The sequence below is a fragment of the Grammomys surdaster genome, unplaced genomic scaffold (genome assembly GCF_004785775.1).
Source record: "Grammomys surdaster isolate TR1022 unplaced genomic scaffold, NIH_TR_1.0 270, whole genome shotgun sequence".
In the NCBI taxonomy this organism is placed as follows: domain Eukaryota; kingdom Metazoa; phylum Chordata; class Mammalia; order Rodentia; family Muridae; genus Grammomys; species Grammomys surdaster.
Window position 1 is genome coordinate 1,436,163 of NW_021604711.1, and position 23,062 is coordinate 1,459,224.

General features: G+C 45.7%; 1 protein-coding gene across 1 annotated transcript; it reads right to left on the reverse strand.

Annotated features, from left to right (window-relative positions):
- Nucleotides 1-319: 319 nt before the first annotated feature.
- Nucleotides 320-22,488, reverse strand: Tnfrsf13b (TNF receptor superfamily member 13B). The gene is made up of 5 exons (XM_028776520.1): nt 22,448-22,488; nt 10,229-10,358; nt 7,934-8,164; nt 2,438-2,614; nt 320-2,053 (listed from the first exon to the last, which is right to left on the reverse strand). Exons 2-5 carry the CDS (start codon nt 10,335-10,337, stop codon nt 1,827-1,829), a joined length of 744 nt encoding a protein of 247 aa, XP_028632353.1. The 5' UTR covers nt 10,338-10,358; nt 22,448-22,488; the 3' UTR covers nt 320-1,826.
- Nucleotides 22,489-23,062: the final 574 nt, after the last annotated feature.

Sequence of the window (23,062 nt, forward strand, 5' to 3'; positions counted from 1 at the left end):
CCCTGATCCTTTACAGGAGCACTGATGTGTGGTGGGGAGAGACTGAGGGAGGCTGGCCCAGAAATAGAGGTGAGAAAGTCAGAAACAGAGACCGTGGATGAATAGAATTTTATCATCGTTGGGAAAATAGTTGCAGTAAGTAAGAGTATTCAGGAAGATAAGATTAAGAAAGACAAATACCAGGTTTTTCTCACATTTACAAAATCTAGGTATTTTTTAAAGACATGAACTTATAAGGGCAATGAATTGTGTAGGGAGACCAGTAGAATAAAAGTTATGAAGTCAGGGTGACTACCAAAGCACACTGTATACAAGTTTGTAAGAGCTGCAGCAAAAATAGTTTTATTCTAATAAAATAACTTTAAGGGGACTATGCAAATGGATTCAGGCTATATTGTACAGGCTGACCCAACACAACAGATAAAATTGACAAAAGAGCCTATTCTTTACAAACAGAAAGTAAAAGACGAAATTTACACAAATGACCCACTGAAAAGCTGACCAAAAATTCTCATGATTCTTTGAAGCCGAGGCTGGACTCTGCACCCTATGTTCTTGGTGTCTCTGTTCCCCTCTACCCTGGTTCCAGAAACATCTTGCATTTTCAGCCCCTTCAGTTCTGATGAGCAGAATTTTAAAACCACAGATCTTAAAGACTAAAAATCGGTTCATCTCCCAGACAGGCCAAGCACTGGAGTCTGCGTGCAATGGTGACAGTCCCAAGCCCACAACCAGCACATGCCTTTCTATCATTCCTGTTGTAGGAAGTTGATCATGGGAACGATGTAGGCTGGCTCAACGCATCATAGACAAGATCTTGTTAGGTGGCAACTTTTCAACAAAGACAAACTGATGGTCTCACAAGGCCTCCATTGTGGGTTGAATTTGTCCCCCAAAACTTATACTGAAGTCCCTAACACTTAGTGCTTGAATGTGGCCTTATTCAGAGATGGACTCTTTACGGAAAAATCAAAATGAAGATATTAGGCAGATCATAACATGGAATATAAGCGGGAGAATGGTCCCCGAGACAGAAGAGTGGAGAGGGACAGAGAAAATGACTACCAGCGAGTTAAAGAAGCCAAGAAACATCTTACATGTGTGGCCTCAGGAAGAGTCAATTCTGCAGACACCTTGACTGCAGGCTTCCAAACTCCGTGGACAGCCACTTTGTGCTGTTAGAATTGTTATCAGAGCTATTCTGTGGGTGGGAAGGATGAAATTTCACCGTGTACAATCTCATTCTTCAGCTTGCTGGGAAATGCTGCTGAGGGTATTTTTATGCACCTGGAGGTTTAAATGTGACTGAAAAGATAGCTATAAGTGCTCATAAAAAGTGGATGCAATTTAACATACTCTTGCTGAGGTCCAGGTAACATCCATCATTTCACAGAATTCACACACATATGTATAGGTGCACATATACACGCAACTCATATAGACACACAACTCGTGTACATGCACACATGACACAACCAGCAACATAGAAATTACTTAAATCACAGATACATCCACACTGCACTCAGCTATCTGCCTAAAGCCCTAGGACAGACCACTTGTTTGTAAGAATTGTAAGGGTAATGTTCTAGGTGCCGGCTATTCTCCATCTTTCTCGACTAAAAAGAAAAAGCACAGGTTGACTGCTCTGGAAAGTTTAGGACACAGCGGCACAGGCTGCGCTGGGGATGTGGGCGCTGCGGGTGGTTGCTTTATTGCTCTGCGTGGATGCATCCGGGCTGCCTCCTGTCTTCTTCATTTGTCTCTTCTCCATCTCTTTCCCCCTCTGTCACTCCATCCTCTAAATTGTTTTTTTATTTTTCTGGCTGTCAAGCTCCCGGACGCGCGTCCCCGGTGGGCGTGCGCACAACACACAGACCGCCGACCGATGCACGCATACAGGGCTGTGGGGCAGCGGTGCCCGCGAAGCCGTGAATCCCGAGTGAGCGCGGCGCGCTCTCCTGGGTGGGCGAACTGCGCTCCGGGAAGCAGAAGCTACACGTTTCCACAGGCTGGGGTGAAGCGGCCACCTCGTTGCCAGCCTCTGCCACGGGGCCTGCAAGGACAACGGAGGGCACTGTGGGCGCTGAGGACTGTACCATGCTGCCTGGTCCAGGAGTCCAAGCACTTCTACAGCCACCCCAGGACTTGCCCTTCTGAGCGCCCCTGAAAAGGCTTTCAAGGCCAGGCTCACTTCTCCCTGCACCCCGAAACCATCCAGCCTCCATCCCAGGGTAACCCCCTCCGGATCTCCTCCCAAAGCCGAAGCAAGAACCTGACACCCTTTCTTCTGGCCCTACTACTTGAACCTGATTTCACCTAGGTGCTTCAGGATGTGCGCCAGGCCAGAGTGTGTCTACCCTGGATGCTGGAGTAGCGGTGGATAGCGGAGGAGAGAGAACTGCTGGTGATTGTCAGGGAAGGAACTTTCTATACTTACGGTGGGCGTGGGGAGAGTTTGCTTGTGACCCACGCGGCCCAGCAGGCTGGCTGGGAAGTGGCTCTCCTCTACGCCTGAGGAAAGAAGCCAAGGCCACCAAGAAACAGCAGAAGATGGCACAGAGGCAGATTCCCAGTGTGCAGTAGAGAGTCAGCTGTTCGCTGTTTAGCCTCAATCCTGTGGGTATTTCAGGACAGACAAGAATATGAGTTGAAGGAGGACACCCACTTCCCAGTGCTCCCAAAAGGAGCCATATTTAGGCCTATAGCTACGTGTACCCTCTCCCATTTCAGGACTAAGTGCCCTCCCTACCATTGACTTTCTTTTTACCTCTTTAGGCCCAAGCAATCCACACAGCCATCCCTAGGCCTGCCTCACTGGTGAGGACATAGGATTCCTTTCCTGGCCCCAAGACATTGCTATGTTTTCTGAGTCCTCAAGGAATTGGCCCCTTTAAGCTTCAACTGATGGCACCTTTTTCCAAGACCTTAAGGCTGGACACCTCTGGAGCTGGCCCATTCTGTTTTCTCCACATGCTTTGCAGGTAGGCACACCCAGGGATGGATGGATGCATGCACGCTTGTTTGCAAGGATGGTAGTCCCAGGAGGACGACTCCACCGAGCATCAGGGAGATGACTGAGGAGTCTGGACCCAGGCATGAAGCAGAATGACCCTGGGAAGTGACTGTAGTTCACTTTACAGCTCAGGACTTGAACCTCGGGCTTTGATGAAGGGCTAAGACCTTGTCTCAGCTCAAAGCTTTCTGCTCTTGACATTTCTCCTCCCAAACTATCTTATAGGCCTTGCAGTGCAGGCACTGAGGCATGCTTTGTGCTAGTGAAGTGAGGGGCCACTCCCTTGAAGAAGAAACTGGAAGTGATAAACTTATAAAGGATTTATTAATAAACTTTCTCAGAAAACACTGTTACACAAAAGTAAAGTAGCTAGAGGGGACAACCCTGGTTGACAGTGCTAACTCATCCCTCTTCTCAGGAAGAGCAGAAATCTGCCAGCAGGATGACCCCAGTTATAGCTGCCTGGGGAAAGCAGCACTGCTCTTTCTCTGGAAAATGATGACAGCGTTTTACACTGTAAATCTCCCATTTGTCCAAACAACCAAGCCTTGGAACTTCTGTCTCTGTAGAACAACGTATAATTGTTCAAAGTGTAACTTAGGGCCTGAGCCTATGTAAACTGAGGGAGTGTTTGTCCAGGATCAGTTCCCTTGTGTGCATTAGCCACAACTAGTCACATGCTATTATTCAGGAGCTTTGCCTTAAACTCTTAGGAGTGTTTTCTCACTGGGAAAGCACAGCAATTCTACAAAAACTCAGCCTGTTCTGGGCACCGGGTGCCTTTTGTACTAGACGTTCCTTAATTCTGTTTGCTGATGGGATGGGATGGGGGATGATGGAGGTGTGGGAGGGCCGTCAATATCTTTGTTTTAAAAACTGGGATCTAACTTGTAAACCACCACATTCACCACTGTAGTGAATTTTGAGTGTTTTTTAAAGCATATTCATGAAGTTACAGTAGTATTTGCATTCCTCAATCTGAGGCTATTTTTATCTCCAATGAAAAACTTCCCATCCCATTAATGGACCCTCCCCATCTTCTCTCTCACCTGGCCCCCAATTACATTCATCTGTCCTCTGTCTCTATGGACTGACTGTCCTGTTCTGGACATTTTGTACCTCACCCTGATAGGTTTGGGGAAACTATTCAGGATAGTGTCCATGAGATATTACTGGACAATTGTGTTAAAAAAAAAAAAGACCTGATGGAAAAGACCTGATGGGATTCTACTTCTCTTTTAAGTTGTCTGTTAGATGCTGACTTTAAGAGACTTCTCTTAGTTTCCTGGCATTCACTCCTTATACAAACTGGAGTCTGATGTAACAAACAGCTCACTGCACAGATTCCTTATCCTTCTGCAGGGCTCTGCAGCACGGCCCAGCTAGCTGCATGATTACTATGCAAAACTTAGGTTAATCATGATGCAGAGACATTCTCCTCATTAACTTTGCCTCTTAAAGCTCCCCCATGAAGTTATAATAGAGGAGACCTGATGGCTGACCTCTGAGCTTAAACATGGTCTCCTGCATGTGTGTACATCCTACAGTGGGCAATGGTAACAAAGAGACCAGGAGTCTCACCGATGCCTGTGCAGAACCTGCCACGTGCTCTTTGGCCTGTGTACTTCCTTTAATAAGGGCAAAACTAGCCAACTATTTTAACTACACCCTCGATAAGAAGAATAATACACCAGCAGTCTCACTTGCTGTGTGTTGCAGCTGCTCTGTCACGCACGTGCTCTAAGAATGCACACTGATGTCACTCAGCTGCCTAAGGCTCTGGATCTTCACCACCATTTCTATCATGGCCCCTTTGATGGACCCTCCTCTGGGGGCCTCTAAATGCTGCCCATTCTACATCTCCTCTTTTGCCAGCTCATAAGCAGTCTGTGTCTCCAAGCCCCTAAGCATTTAGGGTGACCTCTGAGAAAGGGGAACAAAGGACTACGAGTTAGACAGATTTCCCAGTAGGGAGACAGTTAAGGAAAGGGACCATGACTAGGTAATAAAGATGGTGAACTTCCAAGATGGCCAGCTTCTTCCTCTGAGACAAAAGCATAGCAGCTTAAAAACAAAGGTCTAATGGGTTTTTCTCAGTGGAGCCTCCTGCTGATGGACTGGCCCTATGAGTTCAAGGCCAGATCAGGATACTACAATCAGCTATTCTGGCCTTGTTCACATCTGTCCTAACCAGCCCTTGCTGGTCATGGTGACACACACCTTCAATCCCAGTACTCAAAAAGCAGAGACCGGTAGTTCTCTGCAAGTTTGAGGTGTGCCCGTCTACACAGCAGATTCTAGGACAAGCAGGGCTACACATAAGTACCAAGTCTGAAAACAAAACCAACCCACCAACCCTAAGTTAGGAAGGAAAGACCCTTAAAAGACTTAGAAAAGAAAAAAGAAAAGAAAAGAAGAGAAACCCAAGCCTTGAAGAGAGACTGGGTTTTCTGAGGCTCCCAAAACCCCACTGTACTCGGTAGAGGATTTTTCTCTCTGTCCCTCTTCTGAGTGAGTCTCCATCAGTCTCAAACTACTAACTAGTCAAGCATTTCCTGCCCCACTTCCGGTCTGACTTGCCTCACCCTTTCACTTTACCCATAAAGGTAGTTTGTGGGGGTACCCTTGAAACAGTGAGGAGGGATTTCCTAAATGGGTTGTACCCCTGATCTTTCAGCAAGACATTTAAAACTGGCTCCTTGACATCTACCCAAGGCGTCTTGCCAGTCAGAAGTGTCCCAACTTCGAAAGCCCCCGTCTGCTCTCGTAAACTCCATTCCTGTCAATTCCCTCCCTCCCGTCACCACCTTTGCTCCACAGGACGCTGAACTACTTCCTTACTGACCACGCTCCTGAAACTACCCACCTCACTGGGTACCCAACTCCCTGCTTTCAATCTGTCTGAATCCTCTTCTGGTCCCCAATATTGCTGAGAACAAGGAGAAGGACCCTTCCCTAGTCTAGGGAAAGCCTTTCAAATCCTTATCACCCCTCCCCATTCAAACTGCGGCCTGTGGGCTCCTAGAACCGACCCCCCCACACACACACCTTACCAGTGTTCCCTCAACACCAATACCTTTTGAGTAGCTCAAGGAACTAATTAATTAAAATAAGCCTATTTCTCCTAGTCAGCCTGCAGCCTTTCACTGCCATGTGTCCCACTGCCTGGGACACATCCATGAGGCAATGTCTGTCAGGCCTCAAAGTGCCCTGCAAAGGGGAAACCACACCAGATAATCATTTTAAACATCATTCTCTGTCTTCAGACAGGACTCTTTGGGGGTTGCAGGACAAACATCTCTGTATGCTTGCCCAGTAGCTGGACTGGACCGATGCTCTTACCTTTTTGTCTCCACCGTTCTCCTTACCCCCCACAAAGCCCAGATCCCTATCTCTACACTCACATCAAGAAGAGCAAAACAGAGCATCAGACCCATCCCTCTTCCTGCCTCTCTGGGCATTCTTCCAGGACTACAAAGGAAGACTGCAGGAGTGAGTTTCTCTCCATCAGTCAATCTCTCTGTCTCAGCAGCCCACGGAGAGCCTCAGTCCCAGAACAGCTGCACACCTTTCAGGCCCACCTCCAGGAATACCACTGCTTCTATACCAACAGATCAAAACTGGTTTAAGATCAGGAACAGAGAATTCAGCAACAAGCCTCTTCTGGATGGGCTCCAGATTGCCGCCCGTCCTGGCTCCTCCCCTTACTCACCCCCCCCCCTTTCTCCTTATCATCCTCATATGGTCAGTTCATCTTGTCTTTTAAACTCTTTACAGAGGTTCCTCCTGGACTGTATCACTGCCTTACCCCAGTTCATCACACCAAGTAGAAGTAAAGACTTCTTCTAGAGTCACTCCAGACTTAAGAACCCCCAAAACAGTGTCTCCCTCGCTCCCAGCAGAAAGTAGCCAGATAGGAAATGGCACCCCCATCCCTTATGTGTAAAGGGTCTTGGATTAAAGGAAATCCATCCCCAATACAAAACCAACGCCCTACATCAAGCCCAAGGTCCCAGGAAATCTGCCACCCATGGAATTCCCAGAAAGTGGCTAATCCCCTGGAAGGTTAGAGTAAAGCAACTGACTTATCTCCCATCCTTCGTTCCAAGAATCAGATCACAGATAATAGAAGCTCGCTTCCTCATTCTGCCACTGACAAGACCTTCCCCTCTTCCCTCTCTGCTCTTAGCTCTACCAGCCCTCAAAACATGCAATTTGCATTGCTCTGCAAGTTCAAATGCTGTGCCTCTGGGTATTGGGGCCTCGTCTCTCAGACCAGCAGATGTCAGCTTTTACCATGGAGGTTGGTCTGAATTTCCTTTTCTTCCTTTCATTCTTTCTTTCCTTTTTTTTCCATTTTCCTCTGATTGTTTTATTCTTACAAGTACCACAAAGTTTGCCACCCACATCAAGCCCTATGGAATCATTCTCTTTAACTCTGTCTGGGCTGGGTACTCTTTTATCCCATGGAATAAGAAGCTCAGAGAAGCTATGTAAAAAGGGACAGCCCTGTAAGGCTGGCTAGGCCATGACCATGTATTGCATATCTCAAAGGCTAAAGGGGTGTGTGTGTGGCTCTTCAGCCGACCTCTTGACCCAAGAGGTCCGGGTCTAGTGCCAGCACTGCAGAATATCAGGGGGAAATTTTAAACAGATTTGAATATTTCACTACAAAGAAATGGTTAAGCGTTTGAGGTAACAGTGTACAACATATGGATGTGACAAACTGTCCCGTAGACTTCTGAAAATTTCATCTAAACAAATTTTTCTACCCAGGGAGTGACCTCCCTGGTTTCTGATATTTGTCTAGAGTCTGGGCATCTTGAACTATGGACACTTGTTATTGCAGCCCAATCACTGCCCAGGCTCCTACCCATCCCAACCTTCAGATGGCTTAGGCACTGGCCTGGGGTCACTTACCTGGACCATGCTCTGGTACCTGGTGCCTTCCTGAGTTATCTGGCCTGGCTTCCACCTCCCCAGCCTGTGGTCTCCTGAGCTCGGGCTGGAGGTTCGCCTGGCTTCTGGGCCATTTCTCACAGACGTGTGCGCACTGCTGAGGGTGCTGCGAGCAGGTGGAGTCACAGTTGACACAGGCCCCCAGGAGTTGGTCGTAGTACTTTCCTTGCTCTTTTCGGCAACTGAAAAATTCTGTAGGACAGAAAAAAAAATGCTTCTGGGAGTTCTGGACTTAGAGGAACTTGGGGTCTGACCCTAGACTACGTCAAAGCAAAGAAACAAAAGCAAACCAGTCCTATAGTTCAGTGTGAAGACAGCAATTCCACAGTGGTTGTCCTCTGGGTACCCTCTGGAATATCACATTCTGATATCTGTATCTATACCTATATTTATCTATATCTGTGCCTATACCTATCTATAGATATGCATCTTCCTGCACCTAGTTCAAGATGTTTCTGAGGGTGTTGTTTTGTTTCTTCTTTGACCCATTAATTCTTCACACTTCTTCATTTCCAAATATGGTCATTTTCTACCTCTATTTACAAATTTAAAGGTTTATTTCTTTTATTTTTATGTGCATGAGTGCTTTGCCTGCATAAATGTCTGTGCACCACATACATGCCTGGTCCCTGTGGAGATCAGATGACTCTGCACTGGAGTTTGGGGTGCAGATTTGCATTTTCAAATCTCCTGAAGGAGAAACACGCTTCAAGTTCGTGGAAGGAATAGAAGAGAAAAAGCCAGAACCTTCCTTGGAGAGTTGGGGAGGGAACTGGGAAAGGCCATGATGATGTGTTGGAGCCACAGCAACCTGCATAGGTAGCAATGGCAAGGATCCCAGCTGGTGACTAGACAATGGGAAGCTAACCTCCTGGGTGAGTTAATCCATCCACAGCTTCACAGCCAGAAAGGCTACAAGGACGTAGTCCGACCTGGAGAAAGTCCACCGGGAAAGGGAGGCACTACCCACTCAGTCTCCAATAAGCTATCATCACCAGTGCCAAGATAGAGATATGTGGCCATGGATTAAGACCCATCCCACGCCGGGCGGTGGTGGCGCACGCCTTTAATCCCAGCACTTGGGAGGCAGAGGCAGGCGGATTTCTGAATTCAAGGTCACCCTGGTCTACCGAGTGAGTTCCAGGACAGCTAGGGCTACACAGAGAAACCTTGTCTCTAAAAACCAAAAAAAAAAAAAGACCCATCCCTCAAACCATGAGCTTTCCTCCTTTAAGACTAATGGAATCTTAAATTTATTTAAAATGTACAAGTGCAGAAGAGATGGCTCAATGGGTAAAGGTATTTATTTGCTACCAAGTCTGATAACCTCCCAAGTATGAGCATACATAAAAATACATTTTAAAAGTGAGAGATAATAAATGTTTGAAAAATGCACAAGTGAAAAAACTGGGTTGGAAATGAAAAGGCAGAGTTTTAACAATTTCCTTTTCTTTTCTTTTTTTTTTTTTTTTGTTTGTTTGTTTGGTTGGTTTTTTTCGAGACAGGGTTTCTCTGTGTAGCCCTGGCTGTCCTGGCCTCGAACTCAGAAATCTGCCTGCCTCTGCCTCCCAAGTGCTGGGATTAAAGGCATACACCACCACTGCCCAGCAACAATTTCTAAAGTCATGTGTGCGGGTGTGCTGCACTCTCCTGTGTCTGTGGGAGCGCAACAAGAGAGCTGGGGAGTTGGTACATGCCTGAAATCCCAGTCCTCGGGATGCTGATGCTGAAGAATCTCAAGTTCAAAGCTAGCCTGAGTCACATAGTAAGACCAGTCCAAAAAGGATGAGAGAGAGAAAGAGAGAGAGAGAGAGAGAGAGAGAGAGAGAGAGAGAGGGAGGGAGGGAGGGAGGGAGGGAGGGCGGGAGAGGGAGAGAGAGAGAGATCTAAAAACATTGTATTTATGTAGTAAATTAACAAAGAACATTTTTTAAAATTTTTTAGGGATGAGATATTGATGAAGGTCATGTGGTGAGGTCTAACTCCCCTTTGTAGTTAGAGAAGACCTCCAGGACAGTGATGAGAGGCACTGGAGGCTGGATGAGAGACGATTAGGGAGAGGCACTTCAGGCAGGGAAGCAGGCAATTGGAAGGCAGGAAAGAACAGACAATGTACAAACAGCTGAAAGGCCGAGAGAAGGAGACCACCTGCATATATCGTTCCTTCACCTGGCTTCAGAAAGGTCGGAAGGGGGGTTCTAGGGGGATGTGAGGGAACAGCTCAGCTGTCCCCTGGCCTTAGACGCTAGAACTTACTACAGAAGTCTGTGCAAGAGCGGGGGCTCCTCTGGCTGCAGGTCAGTGCACAGGAGACACAGGTTTTCCTTGAGGAGTCCCAGTACTGCTCTTTGGGACAGAATGCCATAGCCACGCCCGGCCACCAATCCTGTGGACAGAGAGATGGAGAATTAGGACAGCAGACAGAAAACGCTCCCCTGCCCCATTCTGAGATGTTCTCTGTCTCAGCAGGCAGAGCTGGCGTCCAACCACAGCTGAGGTCAGGGGTGGCTTCTTCACTCTTTAAGCCTCAGTTTCTCATTTGTAAAGTGGTTTCTCTATGGTCCCTCCCTAATATTGTTGTACCCTGTCTGCCTCCACATTGTCCTCCATGTAGGTGTCCTCCCCAGAGTCTCTGCTTACTTCTCCCTCATCCTTGACATCTGTCTGTGCCTCATTACCCATGGAGGACTGTGGGAAAGAGGGCTGTAAAGGATTTGTGTTTAGACAACCCGGCACTGATACAGATATCCAGCACGGACCAAGGTGGCTGATGTTAGACAGCAGAGGGTTATGAGCCAGCACAAAATGGCCGATACTAGACGTTTGGGGAACCCAAAAGCAAACAGTGATGTCATCTCTCCTCTACCTGTCCTTGACAAAATGGCATTCTTGTGTGACTCTGTATAAATATGGCCTTGAGGTCAGAGGCAAGGGCTTTAGCCTTGACCTTTGTCAGCTTGTCTGGGTGTGTCTGCTTGTAGACCTAGATGCCTGTGAGGCCTGTGTGCTCATCTGCAAGTGTGTAGGCGTGTGTCTAGCTAGGTACCTACCATTGTTTGCCTAACAGTCTGTGTGGAAGCCTTCGTCAGAGTGAATAAAGTATCCTTTAAAAAAGATTTATGTGTTTTAATTTTATGTGTTTGTGTGTATATGTATGTATATATATACCACACACATGCCTGGTGTCTGTGGACTCCAGGAGAGGGTGTTGGGTCTGCTGGAACTGGAGTTATAGGCAATTGTACGCTGCTTTACACTTGACACTTGAGTCCTTTGCAAAAGCAGCAAGTGCTCTGAACCATTGAGCCAGTCCAATATTATGCTTCATTTGTCCAAGGCTCCTTCATCTTTTCAATTTCCTTGCCCCATGTGACCCTCCTCTTTTCATGGCATTAGAAAAGGGACCTGGAAGGGACCTTACCATCCCCATGCCCAGGTACCCCGTCTGTACACAGAACCTTTGCTCCTCACCGTGTGGCCTTGGTATTCATGAGGGTAGCTGCTTTCCATCGTTGTTTGAATTTACACGTGATGGTTTGTATATGTTTGACCAGGGAGTGGCACTAGTAGGAGGTGTGGCCTTGTTGGAGTAGATGTGGGCATGGACTTTAATACCCTCATTCTAGCTGACTGGAAGCGAGTCCTCCTAGGAGCCCTCAGATAAAGATGTAGAACTCTCAGATCCTCCTGCACCATGCCTGCCTGGATGCCATCATGTTCCCACCTTGATGATAATGAACTGAACCTCTGAACCTATAAGCTAGCCCCAATTAAATGTTGTCCTTATAAGAGTTGCCTTGGTCACGGTGTCTCTTTACAGCAGTAAAACCCTAACTAAGACACACCACAAGCATCATTTGGAAAGGACTGATCAAAACTTTCTGTCCAGTGCTGGGTCCTCAGGACTTAGCAGGTGCTCACTAAAAAACTAACATGTTCAAAAGCAGACCTGGCCAGTGCCAAGCCTACAGCAGGCACTCAGTGTAGAGTTCTTCCCCTTTCTTGCTCACTGATACATGAAACGTTACAACAATGCTTTGTATTACAGCCCACGCCAAGACTGAGCTCACTTCCTGTGCCTAGTGATTCCCTGGGGCTACCTCCCATTAGCAAAGTGAATATTCTGACCTGTCGCGATGGGTGGGCAGACCCTGTCTGGCATGTTACATGAGCTACATCTCCTCAGAGCTACACTGCGGCAGTCTGCTGTGGCCACTGCTTCTCCTGAAGTAGTTTTCAAGGTGTTTGTTTGCTCTCCAATGAGAGCAAGCTGAGCAGAGCCCCATGCTTTCTGTCTAACTGACAGGCAGCACACAGCCCCTGCAGAAGTCCTCAGAAGCAGAGGGTAGTGACTGCAGCGGCAGGCGGTAGCAGCACCCTGGAAGTTGGCAGGCCCAGGGACAGCACTAGGTCCTTCCTGGCATTGGGAGTGAGGAGAAACTGTCTGCCCTGACTCCCTTCCTCTAGCCTTCACCTAAGCAGAACATGTCAGGTCTGTATAATTTATTCCCTCCACCCTGTGGCTGCCTAGAGGTTAGCAAACACGGTGTGGGAAAATGGACTGTGGGGAGATGCTGAAAGGTACTCTCTGTGGGAAATCTTCCCCAACAGTGGCCAGAATCATGACCAATCAGACAGGAACAAAGCAACCCTGGGGTCACTGTGAGACAGAGGGATGCCTGACCAGAGTGGAGCGGAGAAATGCCAGCTCACAGTGGGCGGATACCCAGTCACACTGGAGCGAGATGACCCCTAGTCACAGTGCTGGTATCACTGAGGCAGGCAAACATAGGGATAGTGATAGTTTAGCGGCATAGACGATATCTTGTATCAGTTACGCAAGCCTGGCTCCTGGTCACCCAGCTCCCTTCCCTGCACATACCATAGACCCACCCCTCTTCAAACAATGCACCTACCAACCTCAGATTCCCATCTATGTGGAGCAACACATCTCTCTGAACAAGGTAAGTTGTTCTGCCCCTAATAACTTTCAAATTTGTTTTTGTTCAAACATATCCCTAATATACCAATGGGAAGAATAGAAAGGCCAATCCAACTTGAACTAATTTGGGGTGCCTATGTGGTAAGACAAAACTGTGTCCACAGGCCAGGAACTTTTAAGGAGAATCCACTATTTACCAGCTTATGCATATGCATGATCAGGCATGCATATGACTAAAATCAGATGCATTATGGGAAAAAACATGTGCAATAGAAAAAATGACTATATGACTATTAATCAGACAAAGGACCTATACCCTAAGCTACCAAATTCTCCTTCTCTTGAACCCCACAAAGGAAAGACCCAAATGGTAACAGGGCCTGAGTACCTTCTTCTTTCTGGTGGCCCCTACTCCTTTGCTGTGTCCTCTGATCATTTCTATTGCATTTTGTAACATTTTCTTGCTACTTTGTAGTCTGTATGAGTTTTTGTTTCATTCTTGAATAAATACCAAGAATCTGCACATAATCAGTGCAGACAGCTACCCCAACCCCTGGTTATAAAACCTGAGCAACGAGGGCCAACAAGAGCTAATATTCAGACTGCTATGAACCGAAGTGTCTCACTACTAAAACAAAACACAACAAAACAACAAACAAAAAGCAAAAGAGCACAACAACAAAACCCTTCAGTTTATTAGAAGTATGCAAAAGACTCTAGCAGACAATTTTAAAAGGAGAGACAGAAATTGCTCACAGGCATCAGAGAAGATGCCATGGCTCGGCAGCCATGGCTCATCAGAAAGCCACAGCTGGCTCCCCAACCCTGGTTAGAAAGGCTGCTATTAATGGCCAGATGGTGGAGAAAAAGAATGTTTACATATTGCTGGTGTAACAATTATGGAAGTTTCTTTTAAAAGTAAAAATAAAATCCGTGCATGGTCTAGCAATTCTGTCAGTGGGTACTGTGGTGATTTGGATGAGAATGGCCCCCACAGCCTCATATGTTTGAAGACTTGGACCCCAGTTGGTGTCCCCTTGTCGGAGGAGGTGTGGCCTTGTTGGAGGAGGTGTGGCTTTGTTGGAGGAGGTGTGGCCTTATTGGAGGAGATGTAGTCTTGCTGGAGGAGGTGTGTCACTGTGGGCCCACACCATTCCTAGTGTTTCTCTCTGCCTCTCTCTGCTTAGTTCATGGGGATAAAAAGGTATTGCTCCAGCACCATACCTGCCTGCCTGCTGCCATGCTTCCCACCATGATAATCACGGACTCAAACTCTCTGGAAACAGGAGCCCCCAGATTAAACACTTTTATAATCTTTCTTGGTCAGGTGTAACTGGGACAGGCATTTATCCAAAAGTAATGAAATTAGAAGATTAAGGCATAGCTTCACTGCATGATTATTATAGCTTATCATAATCATCAAGATTTGGAATTAACCTAAATGGTCAACGATGAATGAATGTATAAGGAAAATGTGATATCTATACGATGGAATATTACTCAGCCATGAAAAGGACGAAGTTCTGTTTTGTTTGAACAACATAAATAGATTCAGACGGCATCATTGTAATCAAAATAAGCCAAACACAGAAAAGCAAAAGTTATATGATCTCATTCTGGGCTATCAGTAATGTCAAGTTATAACAGCAGAGCGAGCAGTGGCTGCGGCAGCTGAGGAAATCCGGGTGGACAGAGTGTTGCCGCAGCTGAGGAAACCCGGGTGGACAGAGCCATGTTATAAGAAGATGGGAGGATGTGCTTCTGTTCTGTTGCTCAGCAAGGAGACCACAGTTAACGATAATGTCTGTCTGAAAATCACCGGAAGAAGGGTTCTTAGCTCTCAACACACACACACACACAACAAACGTCAGGTGGTAGATAAGCGGTCACCCCGGTGTCATCGTTACACAATGTAGACACATGTTGAAAAGTCACCACATCCATAAATATGTACAACTGTTAGGCACTGACTTAAATCTTTAAAAAGAAACAAAGACCCAAAACTTCCTAGATCTGAAGAAAGATAGGAACATACAAGTGAGAAGCTCAACACGTTCCAAGCAGGAGAACCTCACCCACACCAGGCCTGCTGCCCCAGGCCTGCAGGAGAACCTCACATACACCAGGCCTGCTGCCCCAGGCCTGCAGGAGAACCTCACATACACCAGGCCTGCTGCCCCAGGCCTGCAGGAGAACCTCACATACACCAGGCCTGCTGCCCCAGGCCTGCAGGAGAACCTCACATACACCAGGCCTGCTGCCCCAGGCCTGCAGGAGGACCTCACCCACACCAGGCCTGCTGCCCCAGGCCTGCAGGAGAACCTCACATACACCAGGCCTGCTGCCCCAGGCCTGTGACTCCAGCCACCTGGGAGAGACTGGGGCAGGCTACTCAAGACTATCTCAGAACTGAAAGTAGTAGATAAAGTAAACATTTAAAAGGCAGGAATACAGCTCAGTGCTAGAGCGTTTACTTAATGTCTCTGAGATCCCAGGATCAATATCTAGTGTAAAGAGAGAGAAAGCAGGGGAAGGTGGAAAGAGGAAAGGGGGTGAGAGGAGGGGAAGTGAGAGGAGGGGAGGTGAGATGAGGGGGGTGAGAGGAGACAGAGTAAAGGAGGGAGAGAGGAAGAAAGGAAGGAAAAATCCCTCAAACTTGTGCCATGATACATTACAGTAAAATGATAGAACCCAAGGGTAAAGAAAATTATCAAAGTAGCAAGCAAAAGCACCTTGTGGACTGGGGAGGTGGGCCAGCAGGTAAGGCCCTGACAGCCTCAGTTTGACTCCTGGGAGGTTAAAGAGGAGGTTAAAGAGGAGAATTGAATCTGGCAAATTGTCCTCTGACTTCCATATGCCTGCTATGGCACATGGTTCCCACCCAACACACACACACACACACACACACACACACACACACACACACACACACATACACATACACACACACATACACATACACACACACTGCCTCTCTTTCATACACACATACCCACATTGTCATTATAAAGAGAAGAAGAGGAGGAGGAGAATGAAGAGGAGGAGGAGAAAAAAGACAACTTGTTATGTGCAAAGGACCTTCTGGAAAGTTAATGGAGAGAGAAAGACAGGATGACAGATCTAAAGGCCTGGAAGAAAGCTGTCAGCCATAAGTTATGCCCTGGGCAAAACTACCTGTCGATAATGACAGAGAAATTATGACATTTCTAAAAGGAAAAGAAAGAGGGAGCATATTGCTGGTACCAAAGGCTGCCAAGAATCCTTTGTGCAGAAATGGGAGTCACTAGACAGAGCCCAGGAAGGATAAGAACCACTAACAAAGGTCCCTGCTTGGGAAAACATTAGTTTTTACCTTGTTTTCTTTTTATGTATATGACATTTTGCCTGCAGGTATGTCTATATACCATGACTCACTTGGTGTCTGCGGAGCCCCTGGAACTGTAGTTACCAAAAGCTATGAGTTGCCACGTGAGTTCTGGGAATTGAACCCAGGTCTTAACTGCTGAGCCATATCTCTGGCCTCTGTTTTATTTTATTTTTGGGGAGCAAGTCCCTTTCTGTAGGTCTAGTTGGCCTTGAACTCTCTATGCAGGTCAGGTCAGATTGACCTCAAACTCAAGGTCTCTACTTCCTGAGTGTTGGGATTAAAGGCATGTATCAGTCGCCATGTCTGGGTATTTAATCAATCAGTCAATTAATGTGTGCATGTGTGTGTGTGTGTATGTGTATGTATGTATATATACATATATATATGTGTGTGTGTGTGTATGTCTGTGTGTATGTATACATGTGTGTATATGTGTATGTGTGTGTATATGTATGTGTATGGGTATGTGTGTGTGTATATACGCCCTTGTGTGTGTACTTGGATACATGTGGTATTGGGTACTGAACCTAGAACTTTCTAGTGAGTGCTAGCCCCTGCTCTTTGTTGTGTTTTGAGACAAGGCCTTGTTATGTTGGCCAAGGTTGATCTTGAACTCCCTTTCTAGCCAAGGTAGGGCCTTGAACTTGTGATCTTCCTGCCTCAGCTTCTTGGGTTCATGAGCCTCTACCACCAGGTCAGCCAAGATAAACTTGAATTATTGTATACTTGTTATGAGTTGAAATTCCTATTTCACCACATAATCTAATAAACACTACATAAAACAATTATTTAAAAAACCTATGTTAATCATCATTCATGTTCAAAGAGAAAACATGTAGCAATGTTTTCATAAACAACATAAAAGGAAAGCAGCTGAGATTTTTAGGAACTGTTTTGCAAATTAATGAAACTAAGTAGATATTCAAATTAAAATACTACAGGATCAAGTTGTTAATTGTACACATTTAAGATAATCACTAAGAAAATAATCTTAAAATCTGCAGAAAAGAGGGAGAGGCAGTGGCCTGACTCACTGGGTTCAGGTGCCTGCTACCCATCCTGCCAACCTGAGTTCAGTTGCCTGAACCCATACAGTAAAACAAGAAAAATGAGATGTCTTCTGACCTCCACTCACTCACACACATTCATGCACAAATAAAATGAAAGCAATATATAAACAGCAGAAATAAATCTTTATCAGAAAAAAATATTAAATATATAAATGATCTGAACTCTCTGTTTAGAGGAAGAAATGGGCAGATAGATATGCAAAAACCACAAGATTAATCTCTATGCTATTTATAGAAGATTTGTTTTTGTTTGTGGTGTTACAGGTGGAGCCCAGGGACTACAGCTTGCTAGATAGTTTCCACTTCTTAGCCACGCTCCAACCCCAACACTTAGATCAAAGGACACAGAAGATGTAAAAAACAAAATTACGGAGCAAGATATTTCATGCATCGCCAGACTGTGGAGGCTCACGCCTTTAATCCCAGTACTCGGGAGGCAGAGGCAGCAGATCTTTGTGAGTTCAAGGACAGCCTGGGCCACAGAGGGAGTTCAGGACATCCAGAGCTACATAGAGAAACTCTGTCTTGAAAAGCAAAAACAAAGGGAAAAAAGGCAAATCGTGTCCAAAGAGCAGATGCAAATTTACAACTATTGTCAGACGAAATACATCTTATGTCAAAGCCCCAAAGAGATATTAAAAGAAATAAAAATCACAGACCAACATTCCTTATGAATACAAGGGCAAGCTCCTCAACCAAACGTGAGCACATGAACCTCGCAGCATGTTATTTGCCATGATCAAAGGGAGATTGTGGTTAGGCTGCTGCAAGGATTCCGTTCTACAAAGAGCCATCACTTCTCTGTACAACACTGAAAGAATTAAAAAGGAAAATACACAGTCATCCCAATAGATACAGAAAAGCCTTTACAAAAGTCAACACCTTTTCATGGTAAACAAACCAACACAAAACTTCTGGCTGATTCCTGACTCTCAGTCCCAGGTTCTGTGGCATTTCCTTTTAGGGTCAAGCAGCCTCTGGTCAATGCCTCGTCTAATTCTCTGAGAAACTATGTATCAGCATCTTTGTGAACATATATTTGTGAACATGTTTGCTGCATACACATGAAATTAGAAAAAGGCCTGGCCCAAACCTGGCAATTAGGCAAAATGATAATGATAGTGATCATGGTGATAGATAGATAGATAGATAGATAGATGGATGGATGGATGGATAGATAGATAGATAGATAGATAGATAGATAGATAGATAGATGTATCCAAACTGGAATGAAGAATGTTAAGTCCACCTCTGTCCACAGATGACATGATTTTATACTAAAACGGACCACAAAACTACTAGAGCTCATAAAAACATAGTTACAGGATAAAAACATCAGCAACCAAAAGCCATTGAACTCTCAAGGCTTACAAGGAACAATCCTTAAGAAAATTGAGGAACAATTTAACGTATAATAACATAAAAAGAAATAAATACTTAGTAAAGTTAGCCAATGAGATGAAAGAAGTGTACGCCAAAAACTATAGAATATTGTGGAAAGAAATTACCTAAATAAGTCAAAAGATACCCTAGTCATAGACTAGAAGACTTAGGAAGTCAAAATGGCCCAAAGCAATCAACCAGTCATACAATTTATAACAGAATCCTAATGACTTGTTAAAAAACACAAATAGGAAAAGCTATCCTTAAAATTCAAATGGAAGCCGGGCAGTGGTGGCGCACGCCTTTAATCCCAGCACTTGGGAGGCAGAGGCAGGCGGATTTCTGAGTTCAAGGCCAGCCTGGTCTACAGAGTGAGTTCCAGAACAGCCAGAACTACACAGAGAAACCCTGTCTCGAAAAACAAAAGAAAAACAAAAAAATTCAAATGGAATTGCAAGGAACAAAGAGGAATAATCTTTAAAAGAAGGGTGAAGTTGGGGACTCACACTTCCTGGTTCTGAAACAGGCAGAGCTGCTGCAGTCTGCAGTGTAGTGCCAGTATAGACAGGAGTCCAACCAGAGCAGCTGGATAGGGAAGGCAAGCAAGCCTTTGCCTGTAAGAGCAGATGGTTTCCTTACAAGCATACCATGAGCATCCAATGGGACAAAAGCCAGTCTTTTCAATGAATAGCTGGTATCATTTAAATTAGGATGTCATACATTTAGGATGTTATATCAGTGTTGAAGGAATGCTGGATAGACACATGCAAAAGAACAGTTAAGTCCTTACCCAATACCATTTTTTTTTAAATAACTCAAAGAGCCAAATGTGGTGACCTATCTCTTTAATTCCAGCAGAGGCAGGCTGAACTCTGTGAGTTCAAAGTCAGCCTGGTCTATAAAGGGAGTTTCAGGATAGCCAGAACTGTTACACAGAGAAACCCTGTCTCAAAAACAAAACAAAACACACACAAAAAAAACAAAAAAACCCAAAACAATAAAGTAAACAAACAAATATTGATCAAAGACTTAAAAGCCTTTAAAGCTAAAAATTGGGCTAAAGAGTTGAATAGACATTTCCCTAAAAATTTTCAGTGAACAAACAACAGGCACAGGGAAAAACACCCAGCTCAACACAGGGCAAAGATAAACCAGCAAGAGGCTGAGTCCCTGGCTGGGATTGCTACAGTGCTTAGATAGGGGACAGGGACAGACAGTGAGGACTCTGTGCGTCAAATGGGATCAAACAATGTTGTGGTCACTTTGTCAAGTGGCTGGCAACCAAGTCACCATGGGAGCCAACAATTCCACAACTAGGTAGCTGTCTAGCCAAAAGAATTAAAACATACTGCCCAAACTATAAACACTCTCACAAAAGCATTGTTCTCAGTCCCTAGAGAGTGGCAACCACCCAAATGTTGGTCAGCTGATGAATGAATAAAAAAATAGTTTATCCCCAGAATGCGATATTACTTAGTTATGAGCATGTAGTACTGGTCATGCTACAACACGGGTGATCTGTGAAAACATGTGAAGCAATAAGGAACACAGAATCACAGCACACACTCAGGGTGATGCTGCCGATACAAAATATATATATATATATATGAAAAAAAAAAGCAAACCTCTAGAGATGGGAGGTGGAATAGCTGTAGTCTGAGGCTGGAGGTGGGAGAAATGAAGATTAAGAGGGTTTCTTTTGGGATATTGGAAACATCCTAAAATCAGGTTGTGGTGATAGCTAAACAATTGTGATTATACTAAAAAACGGAAACTCCTGCCATCCCTGTGGAGTGAGTGAGACAGCAGGCCAGCTAGAGAGTGGCTCCACGACCCACCACAGCTACTGCGTCAGACCGCGAGACTGACCCGGAGAAGCTGTGCCCACCCTTCTTTCTCACCCACCAACCAGATCCATGTAAAGCCCAAGAAGCCCTGCCCAGCACCTAGGATAGGCAGGGGACCCCGGAGGGTGACAGCCACTGAGGCAGTAAGGAAGCTTGAGGAGACAGCTCCGTTGGTGGAATTCCTCTTGTAGCCTAGGCCGGTGCACTGGGCTCAGATCAACACAGAGGCTCCCGAGTACCCTGAAACCCAAGAGTTGGCGGGACCTCCAATTTCTAAAGGCCTGCTGTCATGCTTGACGAGATGGCAGGAGCTGCTCTATGGAAGATTGATGAGGCCCAAACTATGGCTTTTTGCTATTAATCCGAATACTTGTCGGTTTTTCTTCTTCTTCTTCTTCTTTTATATATGTATATAAAACAGTTTTCTATTTGAGTAAAACAAAATTGTTATGTGAAATATATTAGAGTGGTTACTTTTATTTTCTATTATTATTATTATTACTATTATTGTTACTACTGTTACTATTACTATTACTATTGCAGTTTTTGAGGCAGAGTCTCACTATGTCGCCCTGGATGTTCTGAAACTCACTATGTAGACCACGCTGGCCTCAAACTCACAGGGATCGGCTTGCCTCTGCCTCCCAAGTGCTAGGACTAAAGGTGTGCGCCACTACACCTAGCTAGTGGTTTTCTATTTTTAATTTCATGTGTAACTGTTTGAGCTTTTATTGTTATAGAGAAACTGTGAATAGAAAGAATATATACCTATTTCATGATAGTACAAATATAATAAATATTAAAATAATTATTTCAAATTTTAAATTATTTAAAATATTAAAATAAGTTGAAGGATTTTTGTTGTTGTTTTTATCTGTTTTTAACTTCCCAGAACATTTGCTTGTGACTCTTCATGAAGGTCTGAAGGATTGAAAGCAGGTTTGTGGTTTTGAGGTCCATTTTATAGGTGAAGAGACTTATCCAAGGCCAAGGGCTAATGTGCAAACTATGAACACCAGTAACTTGAACTCTCTACCTGTCCTGGCTCTCACTCCAGCACTCAGAAGCTGCTGTGGGTTCTAGCACATTCTTCCTGATTCCTAATTCCTGGTCCCAGGTCCTCTGATATTTCCTTTTGGGTCAAGGTGGCCCCTGATCACTGCCTCTTGCAATTCTCTGCGAAATTTATTTGCATCCTTGGTGGACATGGTTGCTGGACAGAGATGGAAATCCTAGCAAAGGCCTGCCTGGGCCTAGCTTGGGGGTGGGATAGGTAGAGCTGCTGTGAGCTGTGGGTCCTCTGCCTCGGAGGAAACTCTTTAAACTACCCCAGTGACACTATAGGATAAACGGCCCTGATTCATCGGCAATAATCAGCAAGATAAGTAGGAAGGCAGATGAGGACAGGTAGAGATTGAAAGACAGAACCCATTTTCTCCTGCAGGCCATGAAGAACTGATTTGAATCTGTCCACCGGGGACACACACCATCGGCACTTGCTCAACGCCTGTGCTTGCAGGCACTTTGCAATATTAAGAGTTCTTAGAAATTCACGACAGTTAAGTCGGGGCAGAGTTCTAAATGCTGAATCCTGAGGCATCTAAAATCTACCAGACTCACTTCAAAATAATTCAGAGGCACTAGGAGAAAAATCTGGAGCACATGGATAGAGTAAGAAGGGTCCTCCTGTTTGGCTGACTCCATTCCCCCTAGCAGGCGAGACCTGACCCTGGAGGCCTCTTCTGTGTGAGGACTGAAGCTGTCCCAAATCTGAGTAGCCTTAGCTTCTGTCTATGGTGGCACTGCTGGATCCCCAGCCCCCCAGAGCACCCTCTTGGCCCTCACCCACCATGGCTGGCTACTCACCACGCGCCTGTGCCAACGTCTCCAGCCTCCTGCCTGCCCTGGCCCACGCCACTCATTACTCAGGGCGTTTATTATTAGCCTGAGATTTTGTTAGGCCTAGGCCACACTTCCTGGGTTTTCCCCTTCGACCTGGGGATGTAAATAAGCCACCCTGTTAACCTGCGCCTGCGCCTTAGTCCAGGGAGTACAGGTGAGCAACCTGTCCCTGTTGGCTTAGCAGTGGGGGCTTAGCCTAGTTGTGTTATGATGGGCTTGGACACTTCTAGATCTTCCCTGGCCTAGCTCCTGGGCCTGGTCCCTGTCCACTGCCCACTCTCCAGGCTAGGATGCCCAAACAGCTCTTGTTCTCCCTACATATCCTTCCCTCCTCTTGGACCCATCACATCTGTGTTGCTGCCTGGTCAGTTCTTGCTGTCCTTTCTTCAATGCTCAGTTGAAGTGTCACCTCTCCCAGGAAGCCATCTGTGTCTGCCCCATGACATTTGGTACCGGCGTTCTGTGCAGTCCCTGCAGACCTGGATTTTGCTTCAGGGTCTGATGCCTTGGTAAGGATTTATGTTTAAAGTGACTCGTACCTCCATGCTCTCATTTGAAAAGTGGACCCTTGAGTCACTG